Here is a 27,437-nt window from a genome sequence, read left to right on the forward strand (position 1 = left end):
GAGTGGAATTGTGATCCCTGGACGCAGCTATGTAAAGAGCAGGCTCGCGGACTTCGCCTTTAATGAATCGTTTATGGGAGATCTAGACATGGGAGATTCCATACCAAACTCTCGGCAGCATTTCTTGTGACTTCAGCGAGGGTATCGATGCCTGTACAATCGAGGTGAAGACTTGCTGTCGTGTACGGAAAACCCTTCCTTCGTGCGGGCCCTCGTTCGCGAGCAGTAGCGCCTATCAGTGACCTTTCAGTGCACGTATCGGAAGGCTTGTAAAAGATACGAGAATCGGTGCGACATCGTATTGTCAGTCCTGGACATGAAGACAGATGATGGTGTTAGTGTAGGTACAGATGCAGCGGCGGCGGCGGCGGCCCCTGTCGAGACTGGCCGAAGTGCCGACCCCGCATGCAAGCACGCAAGACCTCACTGAAATGGCAAGTTTCGTACAACCGTACCAATAAAGACGCTTGCGACCCCTGGCACTCCTGAGTATACAACAACCCTTCACCTCACCCTGATCATGGCTGAATCACCTCCTATGGGCAATGCCCTCGATGCGATCGGCAACACCCCATGCGTACAGTTGCAACGAGTTGTACCAGATGGATGCGCGCGGGTCTTTGTAAAGCTTGAATCACTGAATCCGACGGGCTCCTACAAAGACCGTATGGCAAGATCCTTGATTGAAGAAGCAGAGCGGAGAAGTGATTTGCGACCCGGTATGACCATTGTAGAAGCTACTGGAGGCAGTACCGGCTCCTCGCTCGCTTTTGTTTGTGCTGTCAAGGGCTACAAATTCCACGTTGTATCGTCCAACGCCTACGCGGTCGACAAGCTACGAGCTATGGCAGCGTTCGGCGCTGAAGTGGATCTGGTCAACAGCCCTTCTGGTCGCATCACAGCAGACTTGATTCCATCGATGATAGAACGTGCAAGGACGATTGCTCAGGGCGACACTTACTATCCTACCGACCAATTCAACAACGCTGACGCTTACGTTGGCTACAAAGCACTCGGGCTGGAGCTGGTCAATCAATTTCCGAACGGCATTGACGGGTTCTGCGCAGCCGTCGGTACAGCTGGTATGATCATGGGCGTGTCGAAAATCTTGAAGGAACGGTGGCCAAAAACTCATGTTCGAATTCTTGAGCCAGTATCTGCGCCCACTATTACCGAGGGGCGGAGTGGTGTGCATGGCGTTGAGGGCATAGGAATTGGATACATACCGCCTCTTCTCGAGAAGGACCTCTATGACGACGCATGCGCAGTCCCGGAGGACGAAGGTCGTGCAATGTGTCGACGTCTTGCGAAGGAGGAAGGACTCCTTGTCGGTACATCCACCGGTCTCAACGTGACAGCTGCCATTGCACTGGCAAAGCAACTGGGACCCGACAAGACTGTAGTAACGGTCGCGTGCGATACGGGGCTTAAGTACATGCATAGAGATCTGTATGAGTAATGCAGTCTCTTTGCCAAAAATGCGATGCCCGATGCTGCCATCTGACGGCGTGCCAAGGGAGAAGTGGGTCAAAAACCTCGGAGCCGAGATGATCACGGTAGGTGACCTTCGGCACCATCCAAATTCTTCCAAACTTGGGACTACAAAGAAAGATCGTTACCTGAAGAGCGTGATCTAACCTAGAACGACGGTCGATGGAGGCAGGTCGACGAAAGGAGAATTGAGAATACTTTAGCATTAACGGATACCCAGGCACGACTTCTAGGACACGGTTCGGTTCCTGAATGTCGGACGATCTGCTATGCATGAGTTCGGTTCCGACTTGTCTGAAACAAGTCAGTCCACACATGCAATTCCCAGACTATGACGCGATTGAGTTAGACGGACCGAACATAACGTTATTCTACGAGCGCACAATGATTTATACACTTCGATTTGCCTGCTTGCCTCCTGTATCTTCCCCTACAATTCATCTTCCTCTAGGCAGAACCATCATTCTGTTACTGTTCTTACTCTCAACATGGATTCCATCCATACCAAAACTCGACAATGGCAGAAGCCTTTAATTTGGTCAGCATCGTTGGCAGTTGTCGTTATCGCCTTTGCGGGATCATATCTTCACCAGCGTCCGGAGAAAGGAACTCCTCATTTCGACTTTGACCCGCGCTTCAAACTTCCCTCGCCTCCAGTGGATACGCCTTACTCAGACAAGGGCAATGTAATAGCCATGGTTCTGACAGGAGTCAGTGGCCTTTTCGCAGTCGCATGTGGTGTCCGTGACGCCCGAATCACGCGCTCATTGTTACCGTTGGTCTTGCCTTTGAGTGGTGGCATGAATGTACTTTCAGAAACTATGATCGATGTACTAGGAGCTGTTTATTACCCTTGGCCCGAGAACTACGTTTCGTTCCATATTCTAGGACGCGAGATCGTCCCTTGGATCCCAATCTGGTTCGGTTACGCGTCGATAATGCAGCTGGGGCTCCAACTGCTGCATAAGAACGCGACGACTCGGATGTTATGGGCATTTTTTGGATTGACGATGATCTTGGATCTGGTCCTCGAAGAAATCCTGCTTCCATTGGGGATATACGACTACTATGGAAACCAGCCTCTTATCGTACTGAACAAATTCCCTTGGTGGTGGATGGGGCCAAATGCCGTCGCAGTATTTTTGCCGACGGCTCTTGCGTATCGCCTGCGATATCTTCTGGTCAGCTGGAAATCTCTCGCCGTATTCTTCCTTACGCCAATGTCGGTTTGTGCAGCATACGGTCTGATCGCTTTTCCAGCTTGGACTGCCATCAACGACAATTATAGTTGGTTTGTGAGAGACTTTCTCGGTCTTCTAACGTTGCTCCTCGCACCCATCGTGTTCTGTGGCATCTTGGAGATCGTATTGGGAAGGCACCCGCTCGATATGGACGGGACTGGGAACTCTGATCAGATACCACCGACTCCGGAAGAGAACATCGGTACATATCAGGATGACTGCTAGAGTATCGTGCTGTCGGTCTCAGAGGATGTTCAACTAGCGCAATGTGCCCAGGAGTACTCTGTTTGAACCGTATATTGTTGAGGAAGGGAGCGGTTGCAAACATGAGTTATCGGCCTGCCCTACTCGCTTCTTAGTCCGTAAAGAGAGACTAGGATCTTAAAGATGTTAACGGGCTTCACGTTCAAGTCATTTACAATGTTGAGTGCACACTGCTTCGAGGACTTGGGACTGATTGTTTAGTATTGCGCCCGCGTATAGATCGGCGTTGCAGCGTTCGCGTCATTGTTGTCTTCCAGCGCTTCTGCTACGACCATGTTCGAAACTCTGCCTCACTCTGACCTATGAAGTTCCTTTTACTGTTCCCTCAACTTAGACATCATTGCAGTTCCCACCCCACAACAAGTCCTCTCCGTTCGGGCCCTGTGGCCCTGTACTCCTGCAGCACGGAGCCCAAGCATTGATCATCTGGTTCAGCGTAAAGCCTAGCCCATCTGTCTGCAATCGACATTCGCCGCTCCTGCCATCCCAACTACCAGGTCGATCCCTTCCGTCGGGGAACGTCACCCCGGAGGTGTCAGTGCAGCAGATATTGGCGAATCTGTCTGGATTGAGCTCGGCTGGCCCAGTGCAGTAGCAAGCGACGTTAGCCTAAGTAGATTGTTAGCCGCGTTCTTTACATGTAGGTTCGCAAGAGATTTTGGAGTGGTAACTTGCCTGCGCGATACCTGCGAGGACGATGACAGTGGCGGCAAGTGTAAACTTCATGATTGTGTAAGAGTGTTTTCTCGGTCTGTTATAGGAGTCGGAATTCAGTGAAGACAGTTAGCCAGATGTTCAGGCGGAGGAGAGCAATGCTTTATAGGCTTTCTCTACAGCCTCAAAACTGGTAGCATCTTTGGATGCGCCAGACTATCCGCAAGCTGCCTAAGACTGACGTGAGGAATGGTCTGTTAAGAGGGCGTACCCAATTTACGGCCGTAAATCATATATACGAGTTGTCGATGTGGTTCAGATTCCGGACGTTACTCCGGTATGCTACTTCCCAGGGTCATATACCAAGTCACGTTGCGCTACCTTGCGCTTTGTTTGAGTGTTCTGGCCTCTTTGGCTGCGCAGTTAACTGGTTCTCAAAGCTATTCACACGTCTTTTCCTCTGTTACTGCGCGATCGGTGTATCATGTCCGACAAAGATGTCTTTTGCAGGTGCATGGCTGTTTCTGGATGTTAGTGCTTATAGGACAGGAGAAGCTACCACCGAGAGGATATGGCTGTCTCTTGGCAGAGGTCCGCAGCATTCCGCGCCCTGGTAATGGAATAGTTCAATACCTGTCATACATCCTGGTTGCGGAAGAAGGAGAGACATAATAGTTTCAGTCAAGGTCGTACTTCCGTTGCCAATGTCGACGCGTCACTAGCGTGTCATTAGCGCGCTGACATGTACATACTTCGGGCTCACCAAGAGACGGACGCGTCCCCGTCAAAACATTCCGCGACCGCCCATCTCGAAAATCTTGACGCGACACTGATTGCAGCAAACCATTGTGGATTGAAACTGCTCACCGGCACCCGGCTGCCGCGGCGGCTGGAAGCTTGTCGCGCTGGGTCTTGCTCGAGAGGGTGAATAAAGACCGATGCCAGGGCAGGGTCATTGGGAATAGTGCCTGTCAAGAGCACTTATAGCAGAGTGTTCGAAGCGAAGTTACTATGGGGAAATGCTGATGGTATAATGGACGCACAAGTAGTCCTCAGATGGATGTACATGTTCGATGAAGACGAACTCGCCGGAACCGATGACGTCAACCAGCATGCGTAGAGGGAACTGAAGAGCTGGGAAGCGCATGCGTATCACGCCCTTCATACGATATTTTGCGACATGTCGCGTATGGTTCTATGTACATGGGTAATGGTCCCAACACCAGAAAATTATCGAGCGATCTTGCGGCTGCGCATCTCAGCCGCGGGTCTTGCTTGAGCCAGCTTCTCGAGAATCTGTCCCGCACAGTCTACCATCCGCTTTGCCGAGGGGCCTGGAAGCCACCTATACGATACCGGAACACCACGATCGTGGTTACACAGCAGGATATCGGTTACGCAAGCTCATGGCTAGTCTGCAGAGTTCAGTCTAGCGTGGACCGCCTCTTTACCCGCTCCCGTGCTGACGTCCGGCGGCACTGCTTACGCATCATGTGTATGGTGTATCTATTGGCCAAAACAACTGTATGAGCTTCGGAAACCTTCCTCATCAATCTGATATGACGTTCGCGCATCCATCCGCTGAGGGTACACTTCAAAACGATCCCCCCCTCGATGTTTGCTCTGTGAGCGACACTTAGGGAGTTTATGTTCCTTTGCCTTAGAATGAAGACATATAGGACACTGCCTGTTGCATTTGCACTGATAACAGCGTTTGTAGCTTACGCAAGTGGATTGTCCACGCGAGATGAGATCGCTCAGTCTGTCTCTCAGCGTGCCAGAGCTGGTACCCGCCTCGTACTTGCAAGAACTGTCTCAACATTGCTGATCATATCATCTAGACTCTGTCACTCTTGAAGCCGTTCCAAATTCTGCTTTGACCTCTGCTCTTAAGAGCATCGCCGCTACGTATCTGGATGTCGAAGCACCCAAGCTCGCGCAGCACAGTGTTTCAAATCTCACCAACATCATTGACGTTCATGGTATGCCCTGCTTCGAAGCCTTGGACGCACATCTAACAAGCTGTCATAGCGCATTGTGTACCTGACTGGTTTCGTACAATAGCTCCCACAGCCGGCGGAAATCCGACGCCATCATGGAATGTCACTGCGCATCTTGACTTCATGGCCAGTCAAGGCATCTCGCATTCGGTTCTGGCCTTCTCATCGCCCGGTGCGAACGTTTACCCAGGAAATGAAGCTGCCACCGCAGCGCTTGCTCGGCTGATTAACGAGCAATCTGCAGCGTACGCTCGAGCCTACCCAAGCCGCTTCTCCTTCTACGCTGTCGTTCCGCTACCATACACACAAGCCGCTATCGCAGAAGCAGTGTATGCGCTCGATACGCTCGGAGCTGCCGGCATCGCGCTTTACTCCAACTTTGAGGGTCGATATGTTGGTGATCGAACCTTTATGCCTTTCTTCGAAGCGATGAACGCGCGCGGTTCAGGCCAGATCATATATATACACCCCACAACGCCATACATGCGTGTGAACGGCTCACTGGTGGAAGCAAACCCTACTACGTACCCGACTGGCAATATCGAGTTCTACTTCGAAACGGCACGCGTGCTTCAAGATCTCGCAGTCACGCAGACGATCCTGAATTTCACGAATATCGACTACATTATACCACACGTCGGTGGCGCATTTCCCTCCGTTGCAGATCGGTTGTTGAAGTCATTTCCAGCTATCTACAACCGCACAATGGACGCCTTGCAGACGCGCTTCTTTTGGGATTCAGCGGGCCCAACATATTTCCACCAAGTTGGTGGCCTTCTTGCGTATGACATACCAATGACAAATCTCTTGTTTGGTACGGACTTTCCGTATGCGCCAATCTTCACTTATGCCCCGTCCCTGCTAGGCATCGAGACCTCGACATTTGTGACCGATGCGGAGCGTTCAGGGATCTTCTTTCGCAATGCGCAACGGCTCTTTCACGGCCGCTTCTCTTTTTGAGTGGTTACATAATGGCCACTCGTATACGCGTTGGTTCTCATAGACAGAAGTGTTTGAAACCACACTCCGCTATGTGCTATGGATTTTGTAGCAATCGAGCTAGCCTTGGTAGTATCAATCGCTACATTGTACTGAGTCCACGCTCCATTAGACACTGTGTCTGAGGGTTGTCGCGCATCGTTTGTCCCCGCGCTCACTTCTGTGTGATGCTCATCTTCTTCACTATACGGCTGAAAGCTGCGGTCTACTGTGAGAACGAACCCCGGACTTCCTCTTATGCTGCCCGCAATGTGGCTCTTTCCATCGACCGCGCGCATTGCTTTTGCTCAGTCGTATATCCGATCTCAATAGTCTGTTCGCAGCTCGAGGTGTGCTATGTGCATGTCCTACGGTCCTTGCGCGAGACACTGCCGATGATGATGGCGGAGGCGTGGTAGTGCTAGAAACAGCACCATTTATGTATCCTCGGATGGGTGTGTTACGTGATGAGAGAGGTGCTCTTCCATCAGGAACGAAATGTTGATATACTCGCTTATGCAAGCTCTTCATCCCGCTTCGAACTTTACTGTCGCGAAGAGATGTGGTGCCTTTGGATTTTTGTTTTCCAGTATCCATTCCACGGCTGTCTCCCAGAACACCTCTAGATCACTTTCCTCGAGACCGAGTTCGTAAGCTCCATCATTGGGTGCATCCTTGTTTGCCTTGAGCATCAGCGTCATTCTTTGTCGATCAAGATCATCCACACGTTCTCGTTTCACGGCCCATTGATGAAATGCTTGGTAAAAGGCTTCTCCCGTATCGTTCGGATCGAACGACATCTTGATCGGTGTTTTGTCCCAGAAACCAATTACATAAAGTTGGCCGCTGAAGCCCTCTTGAGTTGCAAGGGGGGTAATCGTGTGTGTTGGCTGGCCATGGTTCACATGCTTCGGGTGGGTAGCCGAAGCTGATGGGTCAGCCGTGTGCATACGTTGATTGTCGCGCATGGCCTGTACGCGTTCGTATGTCCGTTGGACAGCAGGCGGTGGTAGAGAGGATTGTTGATAGGCATACGAGGGCGCCGTAGGCGCATGCGGTGGTGGTGTTGGGTCGAGTTCTTCTACTCTTTCAAAGGTTTGTGGATAGCGCGCTTGCGGTGATTGTGCATCTTGAACGTCTTTCGTCATCACAGACGGGTCAGCGTGTTAAACGCAGTTCCTGCAGATTGCAGTAGACTAACCTGAGGGCAATTGGCGTTCCATGGATGCATCAGATCCCAGGACCACGTCGCAGTCGAGCGACCTCGCTGGTACGATGTGGAATGTGTCCACATTTGTTGAATACTCATTGCGACGACGCCAAGTGAGGTTGACAGCAAACCTCACATTTTCCCATGTGTGGCCAACGGATGGATGATGTACAGGTACCAACTCATCCACCCCAAATCTACCAGTAACTAGGCCGCGACCGTGTGCGACTTGGTCTTTGATCAGATTGTATTTCCCTGGCGCGCGTCTGGATAATACTGGCACATCTGTGCCTTCGTCGTCGCCTGATAGAAATAATATCTTTTCTACGCCTGCAGCAGCCATGCTCGAAGCATGCGACTTGACTGAACCTGCGCTGGTGGGTGGAGTGTTCAAGCTGTGCCTGGCATTCGAAATGTTCTGGCGGGCCGCTCCTGGTGGTTGAGAGACGTTGCGATGATGTGAACGTGTCGGCAAGAACCCATGGTGCTGCTCAAATGCCGTATCGAGCCTTGCTGGGGAAGGGTCGTGTTGCCCTATGTACTGCTCGGCGTCTGTGCGAATATCCTTGTTCTGGAGATAATCCACCAAAAGTTCGATGGCCTTTGTACGATAACTGTCGACAAGCTTTTGCGCTAATGTTACGCGATCGCCCATGTCGTGCAGTGAGAGGCAACCTCGTCGCAACCAGCCTGGTACCCGCGCGCCTTCAGCATGCGCTGTAACACTGGGGTGAGCGCTCGGCCAATGCAGCGCTCTATCTGAGAGCCATCATCCCTAAGAGCGCCGACAATGCTGAGGGGTTAGTAAAGGTTCGGTTTCGTGTAACTGAGAGGAAGCCTGTGCGCCTGAGTGTTCGCATGAGCCCTGCTGCACGACAGGAGGATTTAGTGGGGCAGATCTCAAGCTTGAACATCATCAGCACGACAGGACCTGGCAGGGGTGGCGCTCGTTCTTGTGAGACGCTATGCCTCTCTCACTTGACCGGTAGCGACGCGGCAAATCGTCTGAATGGCGGGACGAGCCACGTGATAGTGATCCCCGCGATCAAGCTAATCAACGGTGAGCGTCCTGTAAGAGCCCTCAGAACCAAACATGCCGCTCTTGATACGGGCGTGAGCCGGGCGGCTCGGACAGCCTTCACATACAGCGTGGCCCCCCAGCTGAGTGCCTTCATTCACCCGTTCCTTACGCTTTGGATCCCGGCGCTTCAAAGATGAGTATGTTCTACGGAAGCGGTGTCAGTCATTCCAATCGTTCCTTGAAAGACAGAGCTGGGTCATCAGCATCTGCCATTGGTCGTCTTACAAATGCCAAAGAAGTGGCACACATATCAGCCGTTGTTGGGAATGGAGCCCACGACAGTGCGCTACAAATTAACGGACATGTCGCAGATAAGATCAATCACGTCAACATGTCAGTATTTTCTCCACCTTCAAGAAAGCTTCTAACGTCTCCGTAGTAAGTACCTTTTTATCTCTTATCATGGCGACGGCGTAAAAGCTGTGGCGAACGCAGGATCAGCCCCTCCACTACCCACTACCACGCTTGTACACCCTCGTCTCTCAGTATCGGCGGAGCGTTCAAATCGCTTCAACATTGTTAGTTAACAAACATGTCTCACACTTTCAGTCACTGACGTCAGGGAAGATTGAACAAACAGAGATTCCATCTTTGAAAAAAACGAAACGGAACATAAAACTCTTGTCCAAAGTGACTGGAGAAACCGAAATCATTTGCGTTATTTCGTCTCGAAAGGTAGAAGGTAACTTCATTTCCCAAAAGATAGTCGATCGTTTGGGTTTCAGAGCACATTCCGATGCTGCGATAGTAGGCTCCGTCACTTGGGACTCGAGACAATTTTGTTCCACTGGCAGATTCGTGGATCTTTTGATCCCAATGCCAGGTAGCGCTAAGAATATCGCGCAACGATTCCATATTTTGAAAGACTGTCCTTTCGATATGCTTCTTGGGATGCTTACAACAAGACCTTCCGTTCGTTGATACCTATAATATGTGTTCAGTCTTTCAGCGTGGGGCACACAACCGCAGGCACAGTCTTTGTCATTCTGTTAGCATAGAGAACATACCATACAAATAATGTAATTACCTTACATGAAACCCTACGCGTGGAGAAGACCGCCTACATACTCCGCAACCGCAAGCATCTTCTCTTCCTGCAGTCTCCGTCCAACAAGCTGCACACTAACATGCGCACCGTCGTAGATCTCCGGGTCATAATCATCCTGGATTCTCTTATCCTGCTCGTCAATCGCTTTGTAACCCTCGTCCTTCTTGTCAACACTCTTATCTGCATTTGTGACCGGTACAACAACACTTGTGTAATCTAGCGTGTTCACCCACGTCGAGTAGCCATAGTACTTGTACTTCTCTTTCCTCGCAGCAGGGAACGGCGCAAGAGGACAAATGATCACATCGACGGGCCTACCAGTACCCGTTTTGTCAATGGTGCTGTTCCAGTACTCCATGTACTCCTTCTTCAAGCGGCGCACCTCGACGTTTATAGCAGCGATCTCGCTGGCAGTGTACTCTTTTTCAAGGGATTGGTAAAACGAGACCTGAGGTGCCATTGGCTCGCCTGAGAGCGCAAATGCGGAACGAACATCTTTTCCTGCATCGTAGATCCACGAGTTGAAACCAGTATCGTTGATAGTGCGGTGAGAAGGTGGTTGCCAGTCGATGACTTCATGTCCAGCGGAGCGCAAAGCTTTGACAACCATTTCGATCGCGCGGCTGACGGGTGGATGGGGGTTCACTATGCCGTCTGTTCGTAAGACGCCGAAGCAAAGCTTCTTTGCAGACTTAATCTCGGACTCTTGATCGGCACGCCAGGGGATTTCATGGACTAATGGGTCGTGAAGCCAAGGTTCTTGTTGGAGGAGGGCTTGGGTGACGAGGCGTAAGGAGGCTGCGTTGGTCGCGAGAGGTCCGACTACTGAAAGAACAGTGTTTTGACCTTCCATTGAATTTGCCATGCCTTCGTATGGCAGGCGACCAGTAGAGGGGCGGAGGCCATACAGTCCGTTGAAGGCGGCGGGGATACGGATGGAGCCGCCAATATCAGTACCGAATCCTACTGGCGCTGTAACACGTTAGATGATCCTATTATTGGGCCCAAAACAGCAGAAGCTTGGGCTTGTTTGTGCCATGTAACGAGACAGCCGACTTACATCCTCTGATACCAATCAATGCGCCTTCACCGCCTGAGCTACCACCAGCAGTCAAATGCCTGTTCTTCGGGTTAAGTGTATACCCAATGATATTGTTGACCGTCTCGCCACTCATAAGAGTATGTGGCACACTCGTCTTGCAGTACAATACAGCGCCCGCATTCCGCAGCATCTTCACCATCTCACTCTCAAAGACCTTCTCTTTACCAGTACCCTTCTTACCTTCGAAAGTGCCAATCCAGCCTACGTAACCCATACTGGTCTCAACATCCTTGACATGGAACTGATCTTTGAGTGAGATAGGTAGACCATGAAGAGGCCCAAGTGTCTTCTTGTGTTTGGCATAGTATGCATCGAGGGCCTTTGCGTCTTGAATGGCAGCATCAAAGAAGATCTCATGTAGGCAGTGTAGCTTCCTCGTCAGCAGGTTTCGCTCGACTTATGTGGTATACGACGTACTAGCTGATGCGCCACGGCAGCTCGGTGACAGAATGCCCTCGTGACCTCCTCAGCGGTCCACTTTCCCTCAGCCACTGTCTTCGCAATAACATCTGCGCTGCTTTCTGTGATCTCAAGCTCTTTCTCGCTGAAGTACTGCTTCACGTATTCGGTGACATCAACTTGTTCCTCTACAGACGGCAATTTCTCTAGTCGCCATTCTTTCGGTATAGCGGCCAAGATGGCCTCGCGCTTCTGCGTTGCTGTTTCTTCCCAAGATGTTGTCGTCATGGTATCAGATATAGACTTGGTTGTATGTAAGATTGGTTGACAATATGTTTGCAGAGGGAAATATGTTCAAAGAAATGCTCTAAGGCGCCTTGTGCGTAAGAGCGGTTCCGGACTGGAAATAGACAGCTTCGGGAATGACGTTGAGCGTTGGCAGGCCGTTGATAGCTTTGGAACTATCCAGTGGCTGGGTGGGGTAGCTCTGGGGCATTTGATCTAAGCACCTTCCATATCAGCGTAGCTCCACGCTGAATAACATGAAGCCAGGCAAGAGCAATGCAGGGCACTTTTTTGCCGATGCGCATGCCGCAACGACATGAACAGGAGGGGTAGCTACGACTGGGTGGAGTTTGGAGCTGGCATTAGGTCACAGATACGATGTTCCGCCGACCAATCTCCACTCTCGGTAATTGGGGTAACTCCAACATGAACCCATACCTCACTTCCAGATACAACTTGTTCTCTGTATCTTGAAACGTTGACTTGTTTTCGCTACATAGGTATCTGCAAACAATGGCAACAAGGAGAAGTGATGAATGAATTTCAAGCACGGAAACGTTCAGGAAAAAGACGCCATCCCATGCGTGAAAGCAAGCAAGGTGCTGGATGCTGACCGCTCAAACAGGACTCGAACATGTTCGCTGAGGTAACAATAAGCAAGGTATACCAGTCTATGTGGTTAGAAATCGTGGTATCTTCCGATGGAACTTTGTCGACCAAGAGGATTCGTTATGGATATCGCACACGCATTAGGGATAAAGACCCTAGACAGTCTCGACATAGTTGCTGTGACAAGTCAGTGACTACTCAACATTTCGGCGCGAATGCGACGTACCTTGGGAAGATGCCTTCTCTGTTTCCGACTCTGCCTGTCCACCAGTCTGTCTCGTTGTCTGTCCTCTTCAGAATCGTGATGATCTCGCCCTTCTTGAAGCCCAGATCGCCCGGTTGGTCGGCGTCAAAGGTGAACTTGGCAATCGCCTGGTCGGATTGTAGCCCCGCCTTCTTCTGACCCGTTGTTTGTCCGAATACTGGCTTTGGAGCTGTCGGTCGGCCGGGCTTGCGATCGCTGTATGAGTAGTCGTCGCCGAAAGTGGAGGAGCGGTTCCGTGTATCCATGCGGTCGAATGTCTCGTTGGGGTTCGCGCGCGTGGAGAAGGATCGGCCGAGGGGTGCTGAGGATGGTTGCCGGTCGTAAACGTCATCTTCCCAGCCGGATGAGCGCTGTGGTCGGTCTCTGTACTCGTAGTCGTTGTTTCCTTGGCCTAGAGAACCTGTACGATCCCTACGTACGCCTTCGCCCATTGCTGAACCCTGGCGCCCTTGCCATACTACATTGTCGCGCGAATCGTCGTAGACGGGGATGTCGTTGTACATGGCATCGTTCGTAACGTTCTGGGCTCCTCCAACGCCAGCAAAGACTCTTGAGTTGAGCACCTGCAGGAGCGGGGCGGCGGCTGGTGGTGGGGGAACTTGTCCGCTGAGAATCTCGCGCGCAGTCCATCGGCGGCCGTACAGCTTCTCGTTGGCGTCTCTCCGCTCGATGATGCCGCTTCCCTCCAGACTGACACCCGCGAAAAGTCCCTTGGTTTTGCTGTAGCTGAAGATGCCCGCTACGCCCTTCAAACTTGCCGCGCCGGCAGCTTCGGCATTGCGACCAACTGGCCCCGCTGCGATAGAGACGTTGCCACCAAGTGTCAAAGATCCTGCCTGCGCAAAAGTACGCACTGCCGATGCATCGTTCAGGATGAAGACGAAGTCGGTGAGCTCGAAACCAATTTGTCCGCCGAAGCCGCCGCCGATGGTTCCGATGGCTGTGGGCGCCGACCACGATCCGTCAGCGAGACGAGCGACAACGACACCTGAACCAAATCGCGCTGTGCCGAGGAAGCCAGCCTTGAATACTGTGAGAATCGCGAGACCCTAGACGCGTGTTAGCAGCCCATCCAGTGTTTGCTTGGGCAGCATCGACAGACGCCGGATGCGCAGGAACACTCGTACCTTTGCATTGGCGAGAACATTCGGGGGAATAATCTTGTCGGGTCCAAAGGCTTGTCTGGGGTCGACAAAGGATGCTAGAATCTTTCCTGTCTTGCGACATTCGCCTGGGGGAGCAGTTGTCAGCGACGTCACCGGCCCGCAAGCGGCGCATAAACAAAGTGGGCTGTTAGCAACTTACTGCTCATGGAAGAGGGCAGGGGGTTGTTGAGACTGAAACCCATCTTGGCGCGTGTGTGGGGAGAGAATAACAGAGAGTTGGGGTATATAGGAACGGGTTGCGGAGAAAAGAGCGCGGCCAGTTGCTTATGCTGCCGATGGAAGGAAGCATGGCGGGCGGTATTCAGCGGGCATTATGTCATTTGCTGTGGCTGTGCCTCGCACACGACGCGTCCGCCCTTGGCTTGCCATGGCCTTTAACTTTCCACCACTTTCGCCCACGTCGCAGCTTCGCCATAGGGTGTGAGCCTGCATCGGATCGCGCACCAGTCACCTAGTCGTCGTGTGTAATGCCGCGATTGGGCGTTCAATCTGCTATCTTCGCGAGACGCGTTCACGCCCAGCCCGACTTGGGAAACAACGCTTGCGACACATCAGACGTTGCCACTTTTCAAGTCTTGACAGCCCAACTCATAGATCATCAGCGCACACGTATACAATGTGGCAGCGTACTGCGCCACATAGCCTTTCATATCGCATCTGGGGGAGTTCTGTCGCCTTCCAGCCCGACTGTCGCACCGGATCATCAAACATCCCGCGTCTCCACCCGTGAAGGGTGAAGGTTATTGTTGTACCCAGTTTCACTGCTTACGGAAGTTATAGGGAAACATATGGGAGTCCATGTCCGCCGTATGTTTACTTACTGATAAAGCTAGCTGTTCTCAGATCCCTCCTACAGACGTATCAAAGCCTCACGAGAGAGTGGCTGGGAGAGTCGACGTCCTGTACATGCAAGCGACTGATATCGAGATGTTCACAGAAGCCTTGCAGGACATCATATCGCGTTCCTCGTCCATATACACAATCCGACGTTCATGACTGGCTCGCCCCCAGTTTAACCAAAAGACCGACTTGGCAGACCTCACTCTACAAATGAGCAACTCGAAGCGAAGCAATGTCAGCACTGCATACTTACGCCCTAGCGCTCATACACGCCCTGGCGTATGTCTTTGCGCCCTTTACTTTTACCGATAGCCTGTATAACCACCATGATACTGCTGCCCTCATATATAAACAGAAATCCTTTACATGGCATGGGTGAACCAACACAAAATGTCGACAACTCAGACCATTATCCCGTTGGAAAGCCTCTCCTCCGATCAGCACTCACAGACTCGCCTTGATGCAAGTGGAAATGACTCAACCGGTCTTGAGTCTCTTTCCGATCCGCAACCTCCACCCTCTGCCACAGAAGCAATCCCCAATGGAGGCTATGGCTGGACTGTGGTCGCCTCATGTTCTTTCCTTCTCTTCTGGATTAACGGCTACACAACGGCCTGGGGCGTCCTGCAAACAGCCATCCTGAAATCGCCCAACTTGAACACAAACGTGCGTACCATCACCTTCGTTGGCAGCCTGTATATGGCTTGCATGGTCGCTTTTGGCATTGCTTCGATAAGAGTTATGAGATCCTTCGGCGTGCGGTACACTGCTCTTGCTGCCACGACAGTGTTTGGAGTGGGGTTGATTGCTACGAGTTTCACGTTGGACCATCTTGGTGGGCTGTTCTGCATCGCAGGGCTGCTGGTGGGAGTTGGTACATCGCTGCTGTACACTGCAACAAACAGTCTGCCACTGCAGTGGTTCAGCTCGAAACTTGGTATTGCGAATGGCGTTGTCAAGGCTGGTGGTGGTGTAGGTGCCACGGTACTGCCGCTCGCAGCGCAGGCACTCATCGATAAATTCGGACTGGAGTGGACGTTCCATGTTCTAGGCATCCTTATCATGGCCACTGGAATACCATGCACTTTATTGTTGAAGGAACGTGCGACTACTGGAACGCTCTCCCGATTCGATTGGTCGCTCTTGAAGAACGTTCCCTTCCTTATGCTGACCATGGCTGGTGCCGTCGGCGTCTTTGCTCTCTTCGTGCCACCGTTCTTCTTGCCACTATTTGTAAGTTCGATCGGTCTGTCAGCGTCGACTGGTGCGGGTTTAGTGGGCGGATTTGGTGCTGCGACGGCAGTAGGTCGTATCCTGGGTGGATTGACTTGTGATAAGATCGGCAGCTTCAACACCTTGATGATCACTTGCTTGGTCAATTCGGTCAGCATGCTAGCCATCTGGCCAGTGAGCACATCATTGCCACCTCTCTTTATCTTCGCTCTTGTCAACGGATGCGCGAATGGAAGCTTCTTTGTCAGTCTGCCTACTGCCGTTGCTGTCGTAGCTCCGCACTCTGCTGCAGCGTCGATTGCTTTGATGGTATTCTTCTGGACCCCAGGCTACCTGTTAGGAGCTCCTCTTGCCGGGCTGTTGGTTGAAGCTACAGGTGCGGCAGATGCCTCATCGATCGAACCGTATCGGGCTGCTATCTTCTACGCCGCTGGGACTGGTGTTTTAGCGACACTTCTTATCATCATTGCACGACTACGATTGGACACCAAGGTGCTAAAGAGGCTGTGATGGCGCGTTCGATGCGCTGCAGATTCGGTCGCAAGTGCCACTATAACAATGTCTAATTGCATAGCGAATATAGCAATGCCACTGAGCTATCTAAGTTCCCGGTTCGATGTTATACAGCTCGCGTAACATCTCCTCTCTCGCATCTTCAGAAGTCCAGCACATCTTTATAGCATTCTCCGCCAGCCTTTGAATCTCTAGATTTGTAAAGCCACAGGACCTCTTCACCACTAGCAAATTCTCCAGCGCCCATGTGTCGTCCATAAACGCTGGATCGTCGCTTGCAATAGCAATCTTAATGCCAGCGTCGAAGAGAGTTCGAATTCGCTGGAAAACCTCGTCCATTGGTTGATGGCGGATGTACGACCAAGGACAGATTGTCATGCCGAGGTCTTTTCCCTTGATTAGAGTCATGAGATCTGTATCGCTAGCAGCATTGAGTCCGTGGTCGATTCTATCGGCCCCTGTGCCTGCAATACTCGTCGCCACCTGATGGATGTGTTCGAGAGGATAGGGCTTGCCAACATCGCAGTGCGCCGTAAGACGGAAGCCATCATTCCTAGCTCTTACGAAGACTTCATCAAATAGCGATGGTGGTCTGTCAACTTCATTGGAGTCGAGGCCAATTCCTACTATCATATCGCGGTATTTGAGTGCTGCGTCATAGTGTTCCATTGCGGACTCTGGTGTTTCATCCCGAAGGAAGCACATGATCCAAGCAGACTTCACCTACAGTATATTGTGAGCAAAAATGTTTCCGAAGGGAGATAAAGAGCTTACGTTGAGGTCCTGCTCAGCTTTCCGCTGCGCTGCTCGGAAACCTTCCATCATCATCTCCCAACTCGTCCCAACGCGCGTATGGCCTTGCGGATCAAAGAAAATCTCTGCATATCGCACGTTCGTCGCTGCTGCATGTTCGTAGTAATCCATAGCAAGATCATAATAGTCCTGCTGAGTCTTGAGGGCCTCAAAGCCACCATAGTAAGCCTCGAAAAAGGACAAAGTCTCTTCACTGTTGTCCATGCGGTTCCCCGTACGCGGCTTTAAGGTGTCATGTGAATCCCGAAGCTCAGCAAGTGAAGAGAAGGATTGACCGGTTCGTGGGTTGATGGTTGGTTGGCCATTCCGCTGCGAGAACTTCCACTTCAGATCTGCACTTATGATACCTTCTATGTGAATGTGGAGTTCGACTTTTGGGATTGCGGCGATGTATGGGTCTTTTGTAGCTGCCAGGGAGCGCCTCAGTTCCCCTCGTTCTGCTACGGAGAGCGCATTCTCTACGTCCGTCATTGTAGTCGTGATTTGATGTTTGTTAAAGTGATTCGAGTGTATAGTCAGGAAATGCGATTTCGGGAGGATAACAGCACTCAATCCAAGATCTGATTGCCAAAATATCGCTACCAATATATATGAAAGGTGATCTGATGACTGTGTACATATTCGGTGACTCAGCGTTAGGCCCTGCGGCTGATCATTGTACCGATCAACCGAGCTGTTAGGTGGAATATCACACGTTGAGCATGTTGACTTTGCGAATAAACAGTCATTGTACAGGTCTACCTAGAGCATCTGATGATGAGCCAGTACCTCATATAAAGTGAATAAGGTGCACGTGCGCGGATTTATCGTATAGTCAGACAGGATGGAAACTTGGTGATCACTATGGCATATGCGATGAAGGTAGCAGGAATAATCTTCATAAAGCGTCGTATTAATTAGGTAATTATAACCGGTGGCAGAACATACCATACAGCAGGTTTAAGAGCCTACAAATTCTAATATCTACAAAGCCAAAGCAACAGCACCGAAGACAATAGCCATAACACCACCAGCGACGTTGTCGGCAGATGCAGCACCAGTGAACTCGACAGAACCAGTGGAAGTGGCAGTTCCGTTACCGGTAGGTCTAGCAGCGCCGGTGCCAGTTGGCTGCATGGGCACGGTACCGTTCATCATGCTGGATGGGTGCACCGCGCTCATCATGCTAGATGGCTGAACGGGCATGGCGCTGGATGGCTGGACAGGCATAGCGCTGGATGGCAGGAAACCTCTGCAGAGTCCGCCGCTGCAGGTGTTATAGGCACACTGCGCATCGCTGGAGCACTCAGCGTTGAAGTTACCGCAGCGGGCAATCAACATGGCATTGCTAGCCCAGCAGTCCACACCGTTCGCGCATTGGCTTGGGTTGACGTAAGGGTTGCATTCGGCACCGAGGGGCAGAGATCCAGCAGGGGCGACGATGGTTGATGAAGGAGCAGGCATTGGGCCCGGTGCAGTCGGTGTAGTGGTGATCGTTGCTGACGCCGAGGATGATGAGGCCGAGGAGGAAGCGATGAAGCCGTTGCAAAGACCTTGCTCAAGGTTGCATGTGTTGAAAGCACACTGCTGGTCGTTTTTGCATGAGGCCTGGAAGTTGCCGCAGACGGGTTGGAGCATGGAGTTGACTGCGTAGCAGTTGGCGCCGAGTGCGCATGGTGTGCCGTTGGGGTCGCACTTCTCGCCAACGGGAATGAGGGTGCCTGTGGGAGATGCGCTGGCTGGAGAGGAAGAGGACTGCGCTGAAACGACTGAGGCAGCTGCGGCCAGAGTAAAGATGGTGTAACGCATGATTGCTGTTGTGGGTGTTGATTTGCGATTAGAGTATATCAAGATGCTAAGATATATGAAGCGAGTGTTGCAATAGTCTGGTAATGAGCTGGTGATGAAAGTGTTGCGAATGAGGGCGAGCTGACTATATACCTACCATTCTCGTGTTTATGCGAAGTTTAAGCTGTGGTACCTCAATAGCTTTGAGCTGATAGTTCAGCTAGCACCTAGCGCTCGTAACCAGCCTCCCGATTCGCCACATGACGCCGGCTACACGGCCGCTTCGCGAATGACGATGCCCAAGTGGCCGAAGCCACCTCCGCATACACGATCCACGTCCGTGCAGCAAGACTCGACTTGCGTATTTTTAGGATTTATAGTATAGCGTCGTCGGGTTGTCGCAGCTCGGCCGCTCGGAGTGGCGCCGATATGAGCCGAGTGACTCCGATCGAACGTTACTATGGAGATTCATGTTTGTGCTTGATAGCATTCAAGTTCTTCTTGTTCTCGACGTCGCAATATTACTGCTATTTACGTACGTCAAAGCTCGTTTTTGGTAAGCGTCTGGTCTTGCGTTCCATAATGTGATGCGCAGTGGAGCTGGAAGAAGCAAGAGTTGTCCTTGGACGGACCACAAATGTGGAGTTCAATACCTTGCAGTTGGCCGATCACCCCAACCCTTGGGCCCGTTCTCCCAGCCTTCTTTCCTAAACACCAAGCATCTTGGGCTTCCGTCATCGCCTGTCCATGCCCTGAACATGCCTCCGCAATTGAAATCTTGTACAACATTTACTTTGTTACCGACAAGCTCTATACCAATGATACCGCCGGTGCCTTCATGGGTTACGCCCCAACGCTTTCCAGCAGATCGTTGAAGCTGACCGTCGGGTCCCGCCATCCACGTTGTCGCATCAGAGAGTGATGTTGCGGAGAATTGTGATCTGGCAGCTGTGGTGCGAGCTGCGCATGTACGAAGGAATGAGTCGCCATTGCCGGTCCCTGAGAGACCTACAGCGTGACGTGTCGACACGGGCTTCTCGTATGGCTTGGTGGATGACAACACATTCCCTCGTACCGTGGGCGATCCGAGGAATGGTATACAATCGTCTACTACACCGCGTATATCGCCTCTCGATAGTTTGTCGATCGGCGAGGTAGGAGAAGCAGAAGGTTGGTACACCATCTGCGGTCTAACGGTCTTTTCGTCGTACCACTCTCCAGCCCAAAACCCTGCGCCAATAGTCGGTGTATCCCCAATGCGCCCAGGAACTTTGTTCGTCAACCCGCCTGTTGAAGTTGCCGTGCAAACGGTGCCAAAGCTATCCACGACCACTGCGCCACAGGTTCCAAGCGGAATATAGTTGTCTCTCTCCCAATCGCTCATCTCATTCATGCTCATACCCGTCTCGGCCTTCTTCTTCTCATCTGCAAGTCCGCGCTGATGTTCATCCCATCTCTTTTGTGTGAAGAAGTATTCTGAATCTACAATGTCAAGGCCCCATTCCTTCGCAAGTCCTTCGACGAAGTCTCCGCTGTATTGACAATGGTCGGCTGCACCACCGCCATCCGCTTCCTCGCCACGAATGAGCAATTGTCGTGCTAGCTTGATTGGGTTTCTGACATGCCTGAGCAGCATGCAGCCGACACCTCGTTTGCTGTACCCATCTGAAACCATAATGCTGCATTCAAGTTCGTTCTTGCCTTCGCGTGTAAAGACTGCGCCTTTGCCGGAGTTGTATAACGGGTCGTCCTCTAGGAGTGAGACTGCATACGTTGCCACGTCTAGCGCTGTTGAGCCTGGTCTACGTAGAAGTTTCTCAGCTTTATCAAGAATATTGAGAAGTGACGTGCGGTATTCATCGTAACGATCACGAGGAATGGACGTGCGCGTTATGTTGCCTGCGCCACCGTGGATAATGATGCGGGGGTTGACGAGCGATGCGGCGTTTGCAAGTGGGACACGCTGTTCATTCATGTTGTATATCTGACTAGCTTTGGAACTATCCAGATTACTGGCACAGAGAAGTAGATAGTTGAGATGGGGTCTGTAGCCGTCTGAGTCTCAAAGTACCTAGGGGAGATAGCGGTGGAACCAAAGAGGGTTTAGCGTCCGTTTCCCCACCTTCCTCTCCAGGGATTCTCGCAATCTCGATCTTCGTAGGGATACTCCCCCTTCTATCACCTGACCACAAGCAACACTTCAAGACTCGCTTCTCTTTACCACTCGAGATTCGCTATGCGATTACTCAACACCTCTACGTTACAGGTGGAAGAGTTCCTGCAGAGCCAAGTGCCAGATTACGTTATCCTCTCGCATACTTGGGGCTCTGAGGAGGTTACTCTGCAAGATATTCTGTCAAATGTAGCGCCATCGAAGAAAGGGTTTGCGAAGCTTATCGGCTGTTGCAAAAGAGCTAAGGACGATGGCTTCAAGTACTGCTGGATTGACACTTGCTGCATCGACAAAACCTCGAGCGCTGAACTATCGGAGGCGATCAACTCAATGTACCAATGGTACAAAGGAGCCTGTATCTGTTACGCGTACTTGGAAGACGTGCAAGGCAACCCGCAGCTAGACGACTACAAAGCTTTCAGCAAATCTCGATGGTTTACACGTGGGTGGACCCTGCAAGAGCTCATCGCTCCTGGCATTGTAGAATTCTACAACGTATCATGGGTAGACATCGGGACACGAAGTAGCCTTCAGAAGAGACTGACGGGCATAACTGGTATCAACGAGAAGATACTTACTGGTGGAAACCCTCTCAACTGCCCAGTTGCAGTAAGAATGTCTTGGGCTGCGCGTCGAGAAACCAGCCGGGTTGAGGATCAGGCTTACTGCCTTCTAGGAATCTTTGGTGTCAACATGGCTCTTCTTTACGGAGAAGGCCATAGGGCGTTCCTACGACTCCAAGAAGAGATACTTCGCATTGACGAAGACTACACCTTGTTTGCCTGGGATGTCAACTCATCGACAGGGAGCCTTTTAGCCAGTTCGCCTTGGCAGTTTCGTACCTTTATGCCCAGATCTGACTTACTGTTTGACGAACTCGAAGACTCTAACCAGGTACATGATCGCGACAACCTATCAAGAACCCCTTTCTCGTTACTTCCTCCTCCGCATGATTCCAGGCCTCCGCAAGTAACTAGCCGCGGTATCCATATTACATTACCAATCCTTCACTACCAAGAAAACACGTGGCATGGCTTTCTTGCCGTGATGAGAATCGTACCAAACCAGACGTATCTCTTGTGCGTCGAGTTGTCACAGATAGGCAATGGAGAGAATCGATATGAGAAGACTTATCGACACCAGGGTAGTCTTGTACTCCGGCCTGGAAGCACTGTGGATGAATTTCGATACACGTCCATATATGTAAATCCATCCGTGGCCCATTTTGACGAAGCTTTTCCCGCCGATCGTGAAAATTGGCATCCTTCGATAGTCCGAGTTGAGCTAGATCCAGCTATACTATCCGAAGTTGCATGCATCGGTTCTAACATGATCAACCTGCAATATCTATACAAACAGAAGCCGAATTCTAAACCCTCGAATACCACAACCACATTCCGAGGAATCAATCTAACGGAATTCGATATCGCACCAGTTCGCCAACAAATCTTTCTAGACAAACTCAGGACGATATCGAAATCTCTGTGTAAAGATCGTAGGGATACTAAAACAGCGATGACTGATCTGCCGCATGTATACTACGGCTCGGCTTCCTGGGGTGGAGCCGGCAGTTTTCGGTTTCATTTTAGTCAGACCGTCTTTCTAGACCTCGACTTCCCATACGGTTTGGAAGGCGAGCCTTGTTTCACCGCCGAACTTAAGATGGCGGGGAAACGTGGTTCCATACCGAAGACTGTACAAGGACTGGATATAAGCAACGCATCGGACCGTGCGACTCTACAGGTCAGGGATGCGACAACTGGAGGTGACAAAGCATTGCATATCAAGATAGCTATGCGACGTGTAGCAGCATTGGCTATTGCACCCAATTCTAGGCACTTCGTTCTTATACTCAGTGAAGAGCACATGATGAAATGAGGAAGCTCTACATTGAGAACCACTGTTATAGGTTATTCTCTTATGAGTGGTTATGCTGCTTTGTTGTATTAATAATTGCATGTCTCTTGTACTATATAGTAAACGAGTATCTCATGAGCAACGCGGATAGCTACAACTATGATTTCCAGTTGTGACTATCATGATTAGATGATGGCATGGTAACGTACACAGGCAATATCACTCGAACATATTATGTTAGCGTATTTCCGTCTCCATGCCCCAGACCTGCATCTTCTCCCGTTCTGTTCACATCCGGCTCATCTTTTTGATCTCTTGCTTTCTGCACCTCGCCCGCTGGCCCCTCATACCCAATAGCTTTCAACCACTGCGGATCAATATTCTCCAACTGCAGGTACGGACTAACATCAGCCTCTGGGAACTGCTTATTACGCATCGCATAGCCCATACCCAGGTGTGCCCAAGGATTCTTGTGCATGTACTGGATATCGAAGTCTTCGTATCGCGGAGTCTCGATCACCTCAGCATATTGATTTGATGAGCCTGGCCAGACGGCATTGACTCGCCCGGTGTCGTTGTTCTTGTACCAGGATCTACAATCGTCTTTCCAAACTGTGTGCTTGATCCACTCTTGCGCATGCTCGTTGAATTGATCTGTGATGTCTTGTCGTGGAACCCATGACTTGATGTGGTCGCGTTGCATCTTTTTGATGATTTGGATTGTGTACTCAGCAACTGCCAGTAGAGGGCCGGTGACTGAGCCGTTTTCTACAGGCCAGGTTGGTCCAATGAACATCAACCAATTGGGCATGTCCGGACATGCGAGACCGAGGTAGCCTTCAGGCTCATTCTTCCACTTTTCGTAGAGGTCGACGCCATTTTTGCCGATGATGGGGAAGCGTGGACGGTAGGTTACGTCGAAGCCAGTTGCGCAGACTATTGTGTCGACCTCGCGCTCGACGCCATCCGCGCCAACCACACCCTTTTCGGTGATCTCATTGACAGCTGTGAAATGAACGTCGACGTTCGGCTCCTGAATAGCCTTCATATAGGGATCGCCGGGGGTTATGCGACGGCCTGCAGCAGATTAGTGACCAATTCCGGTAAGTATCAGATGAAACTTACAGCCGACTTCAAACTTTGGGGTGAAGCCTTCCAAAAGCCGCTCATCCTTGAGAAACTCCTTCATTCGTTCTCTGAACAGGGCTTGAGCGTCCTTCTGCGATTGACTTCCGGTGTAGAATGCTCCCCAAAGCCCATTGACCTGGTTTTCAATATCTTTAGCATGCGCAACTAGCTTCCTCGGATCTTTCCGAAACTCATCGCGTTCTTCTTGTGAATACTCCTTATTCTGGCCAAAATTGTTCGCGATTTGGACAAACCACACACCGGTTCGGACGAAAATATCCATGTGCTTTACGTGCGGCTGCATATTTGGTACAGTTTGGATTGAAGACGCGCCGGATCCGATAACAGCTACACGGTCGTTTTTCCATTCCTCGCTCTGGTAGTCTTTCGGCCAGGTCGCCGTGTGGACAATGCGACCCTTGAAACTGTTGATGCCTTTGATGCCTGGCCATTTGTAGTTGTTCAAGATACCAGAAGCGTAGAGAAAAAGGTCGCATTCCTCTTGAAACTCTCTTTCTTCGCCGGATGCCGTCTTCTGACGGAGGGTGATCTTCCATTTACCCACGTCGTCTTGCCACTCGGCTCTGGTAGCTTCGGTGTTGAATGTCATGTACTTGCGCAAGTCGAAAACATCGCAGACCTTTTCGAGGTACTTTTGTATGTCTGGAGCGTACGAGAAGAAACGAGGCCAGTCGGGGTTCAGAGCGAAGTTGAGTGTGTAGGCATGTGACGGAATATCGCAAGCACATCCTGCAACCCTTAGCTCAACCTCAGCCATTCTTGTTGTATGTCCATACCTGGATATCTGTTTTCCAGCCATGTGCCTCCCAAGTTGGCATTTTTCTCGTAGATTACATGCTCAACATTCTGCGTGTTCTTCTGGATTTGGTATGCCATCTGGATACCCGACAAGCCAGCTCCGATGGTCAAGATCTTGAGCTTCCTAGATGAGGGGTCCTTGAAGATCATCAGTTCAGATCTGAAGTATTCCAGTCATTGCGACGTACATCGTAGACTATGTCCGGGATGTTGTAACCGCCAGATCCTGGAGTAGAATAGTCCCACCGCTGGCCGCTTCCTATTGCGTTAAGATCTGGCGCCATGGTGAGGGTGGTCGAACGGAGAAGTCGTGATCAAGTGGGTGTGAGGCTGTGAAAGAAATCTGTATTACGATATAGCCCAATTTATGTCGAACTAAGTATGCAGGTAGGCATATATATTTCAGTTCTATGCGGCGGCCGCAGCTAATAATGCTGGCGCATATTTGTCCAGATTCGATCCTACATCATTCGATCTTTTACGTCGGGTATCGGGTATATGAGTCGCCAGTGCTGACAGCCTCGTGTGACCTCACACAGGCTACGCGGCGCACCAATGAGCAGAACAGCATACAACGGGACGCACAGTCACTACCTTAGTATTGAACACCGATCAACAACTTGGTCGGATACTGCGCGGGGTTGTTGCGGGGTACATCTTTTCAGGCAGTGGCGAGGTCGCTAAACCAAACCGGTCGTCTATTTTACGCCTAGAGCAACCACCGTTCATTTGTTACTCAACCCTCTTAGCTTATACACAGCTCTTGAATACGTACTCAATGCGGACGCGCGGCTTGGCTGGAATTTGAATAATGAATCAGTGAAGTGGTTACGTCTGAGCAATCTGTAAGCGTGTGTCATTACGATAGTATACAGCATATGAACATCGTCAAATGATCTAAAGACCATGGAGAATACAGCTGGGACTCTTCCAAGGACAGCTCAAATATTGATTGCTTCATGGCGCGTCGCTAGGTCAGTTCCACCGCGTACAATAGGACGCGTAACAGCGCGGCATAGTGAGACGATTGCGTGCGCCCCAAGTAGTAGCACAGTGTCTTCGCGCAGGGAGGGTTTCGTTGTTGAATGGAGCTGCTGCACATGTGGAGCGTGAACGTTGTATCTCGACGGACATAAGGAAGGAAGACTGATGTCGTGAGGGCTATTGCCTGTACGTGCGACGATCGTGCACGCCCGTATTAGCGTGTTGCGTCCTGCAAGTACGTCATCGCAGGCAATGCAGATACCTCAATTTCCGTAATGGTGGCCCCAAGATAGATCCAGAGAGGCATAATTGTCTAGAAATCTACCTTTCACAACGAGACATGCCAATACCGACAGTGGACTTGCAGAGGAATTGAGTCAGATAGTCACAGTCTCGGAATTTCTGTAGTAGCAACTTTCATTGTCAGACGGTTAACGCCCCAGCCCGATGAGACCCTCGACTTCCTGTGCAATCTTCCCAAACGCCATTGCTCGCTCCCCGTCCGGCTCTGCTACCACAGTCGGTTTCCCGCGATCAGCATCGTCGCTGATGCTAGCATGTAGCGGAATCTCGCCCAACATGTTCAATTCATATTTCCCGCACATGGCTCTGATCTTCTTCATATTTCCAAATACTTCATGTACGTCGCCGCAACCAGGGCATTTGAAGCCCGCCATATTGCAGACAAGACCCAGGAGCTTTACATCGACTTTGCGGAAGAGCTCGACACCTTTCACTGCATCCTTCAGGGACAGATCCTGGGGTGTGGATACGATGAGCGCACCATCTAAAACAAGCTGTTGGGTGATGGTGAGCTGGACATCACCTGTGCCGGGGGGCATGTCAAGGACCAGGACGTCCAGGCCTCCCCACTCTACTTCGTGTAGTAGTTGCTGCAGGGCTTTCATTACCATAAGGCCTCGCCATGCTACTGGTGATGATTCTGGAATAAGATAGCCCATGGACATGGATTTGAGACCATAGTTAGACAGTGGTAATAGTTGATTGTCTGGACCAATCGTTAGAGGTGGTTTGTACGATGGACTGGTTCACGGACTGACTGGCTGAAAGTCTCGGTTCGCCGGACAGGTTGAGTAAGGTTGGTATCGACGGGCCAAAGATATCGGTATCAAGTATTCCAGCTTTGTAACCACGGCGGGCGAAGCTCAAGGCCAGATTCACTGCGTGATAGTTTTAGATTTCTCATGTTGGCCAAGTCTCCAACGGCGGAGCATACCGGCAATGGTACTCTTTCCAACGCCGCCCTTTGCTGATGAAACAGCGATCACTTTCTTCACATCTTTGATGTTCCTCTTCTGTGGCAATCCTCGCTGCATCCGAGGCATCTGCGGAGGCGCGCCTGAGCGTGGAAGACCCTGCGCATGACATCAGCCAATGCGCCATATGCGATGGAGGTAATAGTCATACGAGAGGGTTCTCATGCTGGAGACAGCGTAATGTCGAGAACAATCGTGGCTTCAACATTCTGTCGTGATTAAGATGGGTTTGCGGAGTTG

General features: G+C 51.1%; 14 protein-coding genes across 14 annotated transcripts; 6 read left to right on the forward strand and 8 right to left on the reverse strand.

Moving 5' to 3' along the window:
* Positions 1–386: 386 nt before the first annotated feature.
* Positions 387–1,719, forward strand: CC77DRAFT_206467 (pyridoxal phosphate-dependent enzyme, beta subunit). Its single transcript, XM_018530632.1, has one exon. The coding sequence runs from the start codon at positions 521–523 to the stop codon at positions 1,457–1,459; it is 939 nt and encodes a 312-aa protein (XP_018384093.1). The 5' UTR covers positions 387–520; the 3' UTR covers positions 1,460–1,719.
* On the forward strand, positions 1,711–3,141 carry CC77DRAFT_206865 (putative membrane protein). The gene has a single exon (XM_018530634.1). The coding sequence runs from the start codon at positions 1,980–1,982 to the stop codon at positions 2,955–2,957; it is 978 nt and encodes a 325-aa protein (XP_018384094.1). The 5' UTR covers positions 1,711–1,979; the 3' UTR covers positions 2,958–3,141.
* Positions 3,142–5,315: 2,174 nt separating this feature from the next.
* Positions 5,316–6,610, forward strand: CC77DRAFT_1063299 (hypothetical protein; the record flags this gene model as incomplete). The annotated part of the gene is made up of 3 exons (XM_018528618.1): positions 5,316–5,436; positions 5,492–5,632; positions 5,682–6,610. 3 exons carry the CDS (start codon positions 5,316–5,318, stop codon positions 6,608–6,610), a joined length of 1,191 nt encoding a protein of 396 aa, XP_018384095.1.
* A 915-nt stretch (positions 6,611–7,525) lies between these two features.
* Positions 7,526–8,820, reverse strand: CC77DRAFT_205649 (hypothetical protein). The gene has a single exon (XM_018530630.1). It carries the CDS (start codon positions 8,491–8,493, stop codon positions 7,825–7,827), a length of 669 nt encoding a protein of 222 aa, XP_018384096.1. The 5' UTR covers positions 8,494–8,820; the 3' UTR covers positions 7,526–7,824.
* On the forward strand, positions 8,774–9,900 carry CC77DRAFT_205464 (hypothetical protein). Its single transcript, XM_018530629.1, has 4 exons — positions 8,774–9,252; positions 9,299–9,437; positions 9,487–9,601; positions 9,668–9,900. The coding sequence occupies exons 1-4, from the start codon at positions 9,053–9,055 to the stop codon at positions 9,838–9,840; spliced, it is 627 nt and encodes a 208-aa protein (XP_018384097.1). The 5' UTR covers positions 8,774–9,052; the 3' UTR covers positions 9,841–9,900.
* A 59-nt stretch (positions 9,901–9,959) lies between these two features.
* On the reverse strand, positions 9,960–11,756 carry CC77DRAFT_940092 (amidase; the record flags this gene model as incomplete). Its single annotated transcript, XM_018534712.1, has 3 exons — positions 9,960–10,939; positions 11,028–11,439; positions 11,487–11,756. 3 exons carry the CDS (start codon positions 11,754–11,756, stop codon positions 9,960–9,962), a joined length of 1,662 nt encoding a protein of 553 aa, XP_018384098.1.
* Positions 11,757–12,136: 380 nt separating this feature from the next.
* Positions 12,137–13,975, reverse strand: CC77DRAFT_1073667 (DUF500-domain-containing protein; the record flags this gene model as incomplete). The annotated part of the gene is made up of 4 exons (XM_018529193.1): positions 12,137–12,539; positions 12,589–13,676; positions 13,755–13,858; positions 13,933–13,975. The coding sequence occupies 4 exons, from the start codon at positions 13,973–13,975 to the stop codon at positions 12,518–12,520; spliced, it is 1,257 nt and encodes a 418-aa protein (XP_018384099.1). The 3' UTR covers positions 12,137–12,517.
* Positions 13,976–15,023: 1,048 nt separating this feature from the next.
* Positions 15,024–16,376, forward strand: CC77DRAFT_1010590 (MFS general substrate transporter; the record flags this gene model as incomplete). The annotated part of the gene is made up of 1 exon (XM_018523657.1): positions 15,024–16,376. One exon carries the CDS (start codon positions 15,024–15,026, stop codon positions 16,374–16,376), a length of 1,353 nt encoding a protein of 450 aa, XP_018384100.1.
* Positions 16,377–16,421: 45 nt separating this feature from the next.
* CC77DRAFT_205394 (adenosine deaminase) lies at positions 16,422–18,031 on the reverse strand. Its single transcript, XM_018530628.1, has 2 exons — positions 17,154–18,031; positions 16,422–17,102 (listed from the first exon to the last, which is right to left on the reverse strand). The coding sequence occupies exons 1-2, from the start codon at positions 17,661–17,663 to the stop codon at positions 16,467–16,469; spliced, it is 1,146 nt and encodes a 381-aa protein (XP_018384101.1). The 5' UTR covers positions 17,664–18,031; the 3' UTR covers positions 16,422–16,466.
* A 1-nt stretch (position 18,032) lies between these two features.
* CC77DRAFT_205374 (hypothetical protein) lies at positions 18,033–19,293 on the reverse strand. Its single transcript, XM_018530627.1, has one exon. It carries the CDS (start codon positions 18,978–18,980, stop codon positions 18,156–18,158), a length of 825 nt encoding a protein of 274 aa, XP_018384102.1. The 5' UTR covers positions 18,981–19,293; the 3' UTR covers positions 18,033–18,155.
* Positions 19,294–19,605: 312 nt separating this feature from the next.
* CC77DRAFT_940214 (N-terminal nucleophile aminohydrolase) lies at positions 19,606–20,934 on the reverse strand (the record flags this gene model as incomplete). Its single annotated transcript, XM_018534718.1, has 1 exon — positions 19,606–20,934. The coding sequence occupies one exon, from the start codon at positions 20,932–20,934 to the stop codon at positions 19,606–19,608; it is 1,329 nt and encodes a 442-aa protein (XP_018384103.1).
* Positions 20,935–21,195: 261 nt separating this feature from the next.
* CC77DRAFT_939512 (HET-domain-containing protein) lies at positions 21,196–21,972 on the forward strand (the record flags this gene model as incomplete). Its single annotated transcript, XM_018534679.1, has 1 exon — positions 21,196–21,972. A coding segment is annotated over one exon (777 nt), but the record flags the coding sequence as incomplete, so codon positions are not given.
* Positions 21,973–23,115: 1,143 nt separating this feature from the next.
* On the reverse strand, positions 23,116–25,538 carry CC77DRAFT_206424 (FAD/NAD(P)-binding domain-containing protein). The gene is made up of 4 exons (XM_018530631.1): positions 25,125–25,538; positions 24,915–25,074; positions 24,115–24,867; positions 23,116–24,066 (listed from the first exon to the last, which is right to left on the reverse strand). Exons 1-4 carry the CDS (start codon positions 25,218–25,220, stop codon positions 23,222–23,224), a joined length of 1,854 nt encoding a protein of 617 aa, XP_018384105.1. The 5' UTR covers positions 25,221–25,538; the 3' UTR covers positions 23,116–23,221.
* Positions 25,539–26,246: 708 nt separating this feature from the next.
* On the reverse strand, positions 26,247–27,414 carry CC77DRAFT_1022218 (P-loop containing nucleoside triphosphate hydrolase protein). Its single transcript, XM_018525416.1, has 4 exons — positions 27,349–27,414; positions 27,158–27,296; positions 26,982–27,101; positions 26,247–26,929 (listed from the first exon to the last, which is right to left on the reverse strand). Exons 1-4 carry the CDS (start codon positions 27,403–27,405, stop codon positions 26,352–26,354), a joined length of 894 nt encoding a protein of 297 aa, XP_018384106.1. The 5' UTR covers positions 27,406–27,414; the 3' UTR covers positions 26,247–26,351.
* Positions 27,415–27,437: the final 23 nt, after the last annotated feature.

The sequence above is a fragment of the Alternaria alternata genome (genome assembly GCF_001642055.1).
Source record: "Alternaria alternata strain SRC1lrK2f unplaced genomic scaffold CC77scaffold_15, whole genome shotgun sequence".
NCBI classification, from domain to species: domain Eukaryota; kingdom Fungi; phylum Ascomycota; class Dothideomycetes; order Pleosporales; family Pleosporaceae; genus Alternaria; species Alternaria alternata.

Coding starts and splice junctions, on each gene's coding strand:
- CC77DRAFT_206467 (XM_018530632.1), top strand. CDS start 521: ATGGCTGAATCACCTCCTATGGGCAATGCCCTCGATGCGATCGGCAAC.
- CC77DRAFT_206865 (XM_018530634.1), top strand. CDS start 1,980: ATGGATTCCATCCATACCAAAACTCGACAATGGCAGAAGCCTTTAATT.
- CC77DRAFT_205649 (XM_018530630.1), bottom strand. CDS start 8,493: ATGGGCGATCGCGTAACATTAGCGCAAAAGCTTGTCGACAGTTATCGT.
- CC77DRAFT_205464 (XM_018530629.1), top strand. CDS start 9,053: ATGAGTATGTTCTACGGAAGCGGTGTCAGTCATTCCAATCGTTCCTTG. Junction 9,438..9,486: donor GTTCAAATCGCTTCAACATT/GTTAGTTAACAA, acceptor ACGTCAGGGAAG/ATTGAACAAACAGAGATTCC. Junction 9,602..9,667: donor TTCGTCTCGAAAGGTAGAAG/GTAACTTCATTT, acceptor ATGCTGCGATAG/TAGGCTCCGTCACTTGGGAC.
- CC77DRAFT_205394 (XM_018530628.1), bottom strand. CDS start 17,663: ATGACGGACGTAGAGAATGCGCTCTCCGTAGCAGAACGAGGGGAACTG. Junction 17,103..17,153: donor AAGCTGAGCAGGACCTCAAC/GTAAGCTCTTTA, acceptor AATATACTGTAG/GTGAAGTCTGCTTGGATCAT.
- CC77DRAFT_205374 (XM_018530627.1), bottom strand. CDS start 18,980: ATGCGTTACACCATCTTTACTCTGGCCGCAGCTGCCTCAGTCGTTTCA.
- CC77DRAFT_206424 (XM_018530631.1), bottom strand. CDS start 25,220: ATGGCGCCAGATCTTAACGCAATAGGAAGCGGCCAGCGGTGGGACTAT. Junction 25,075..25,124: donor TCCCGGACATAGTCTACGAT/GTACGTCGCAAT, acceptor ATGATCTTCAAG/GACCCCTCATCTAGGAAGCT. Junction 24,067..24,114: donor CCCAAAGTTTGAAGTCGGCT/GTAAGTTTCATC, acceptor AATCTGCTGCAG/GCCGTCGCATAACCCCCGGC.
- CC77DRAFT_1022218 (XM_018525416.1), bottom strand. CDS start 27,405: ATGTTGAAGCCACGATTGTTCTCGACATTACGCTGTCTCCAGCATGAG. Junction 27,102..27,157: donor TGGAAAGAGTACCATTGCCG/GTATGCTCCGCC, acceptor ACTATCACGCAG/TGAATCTGGCCTTGAGCTTC. Junction 26,930..26,981: donor CGAACCGAGACTTTCAGCCA/GTCAGTCCGTGA, acceptor CGATTGGTCCAG/ACAATCAACTATTACCACTG.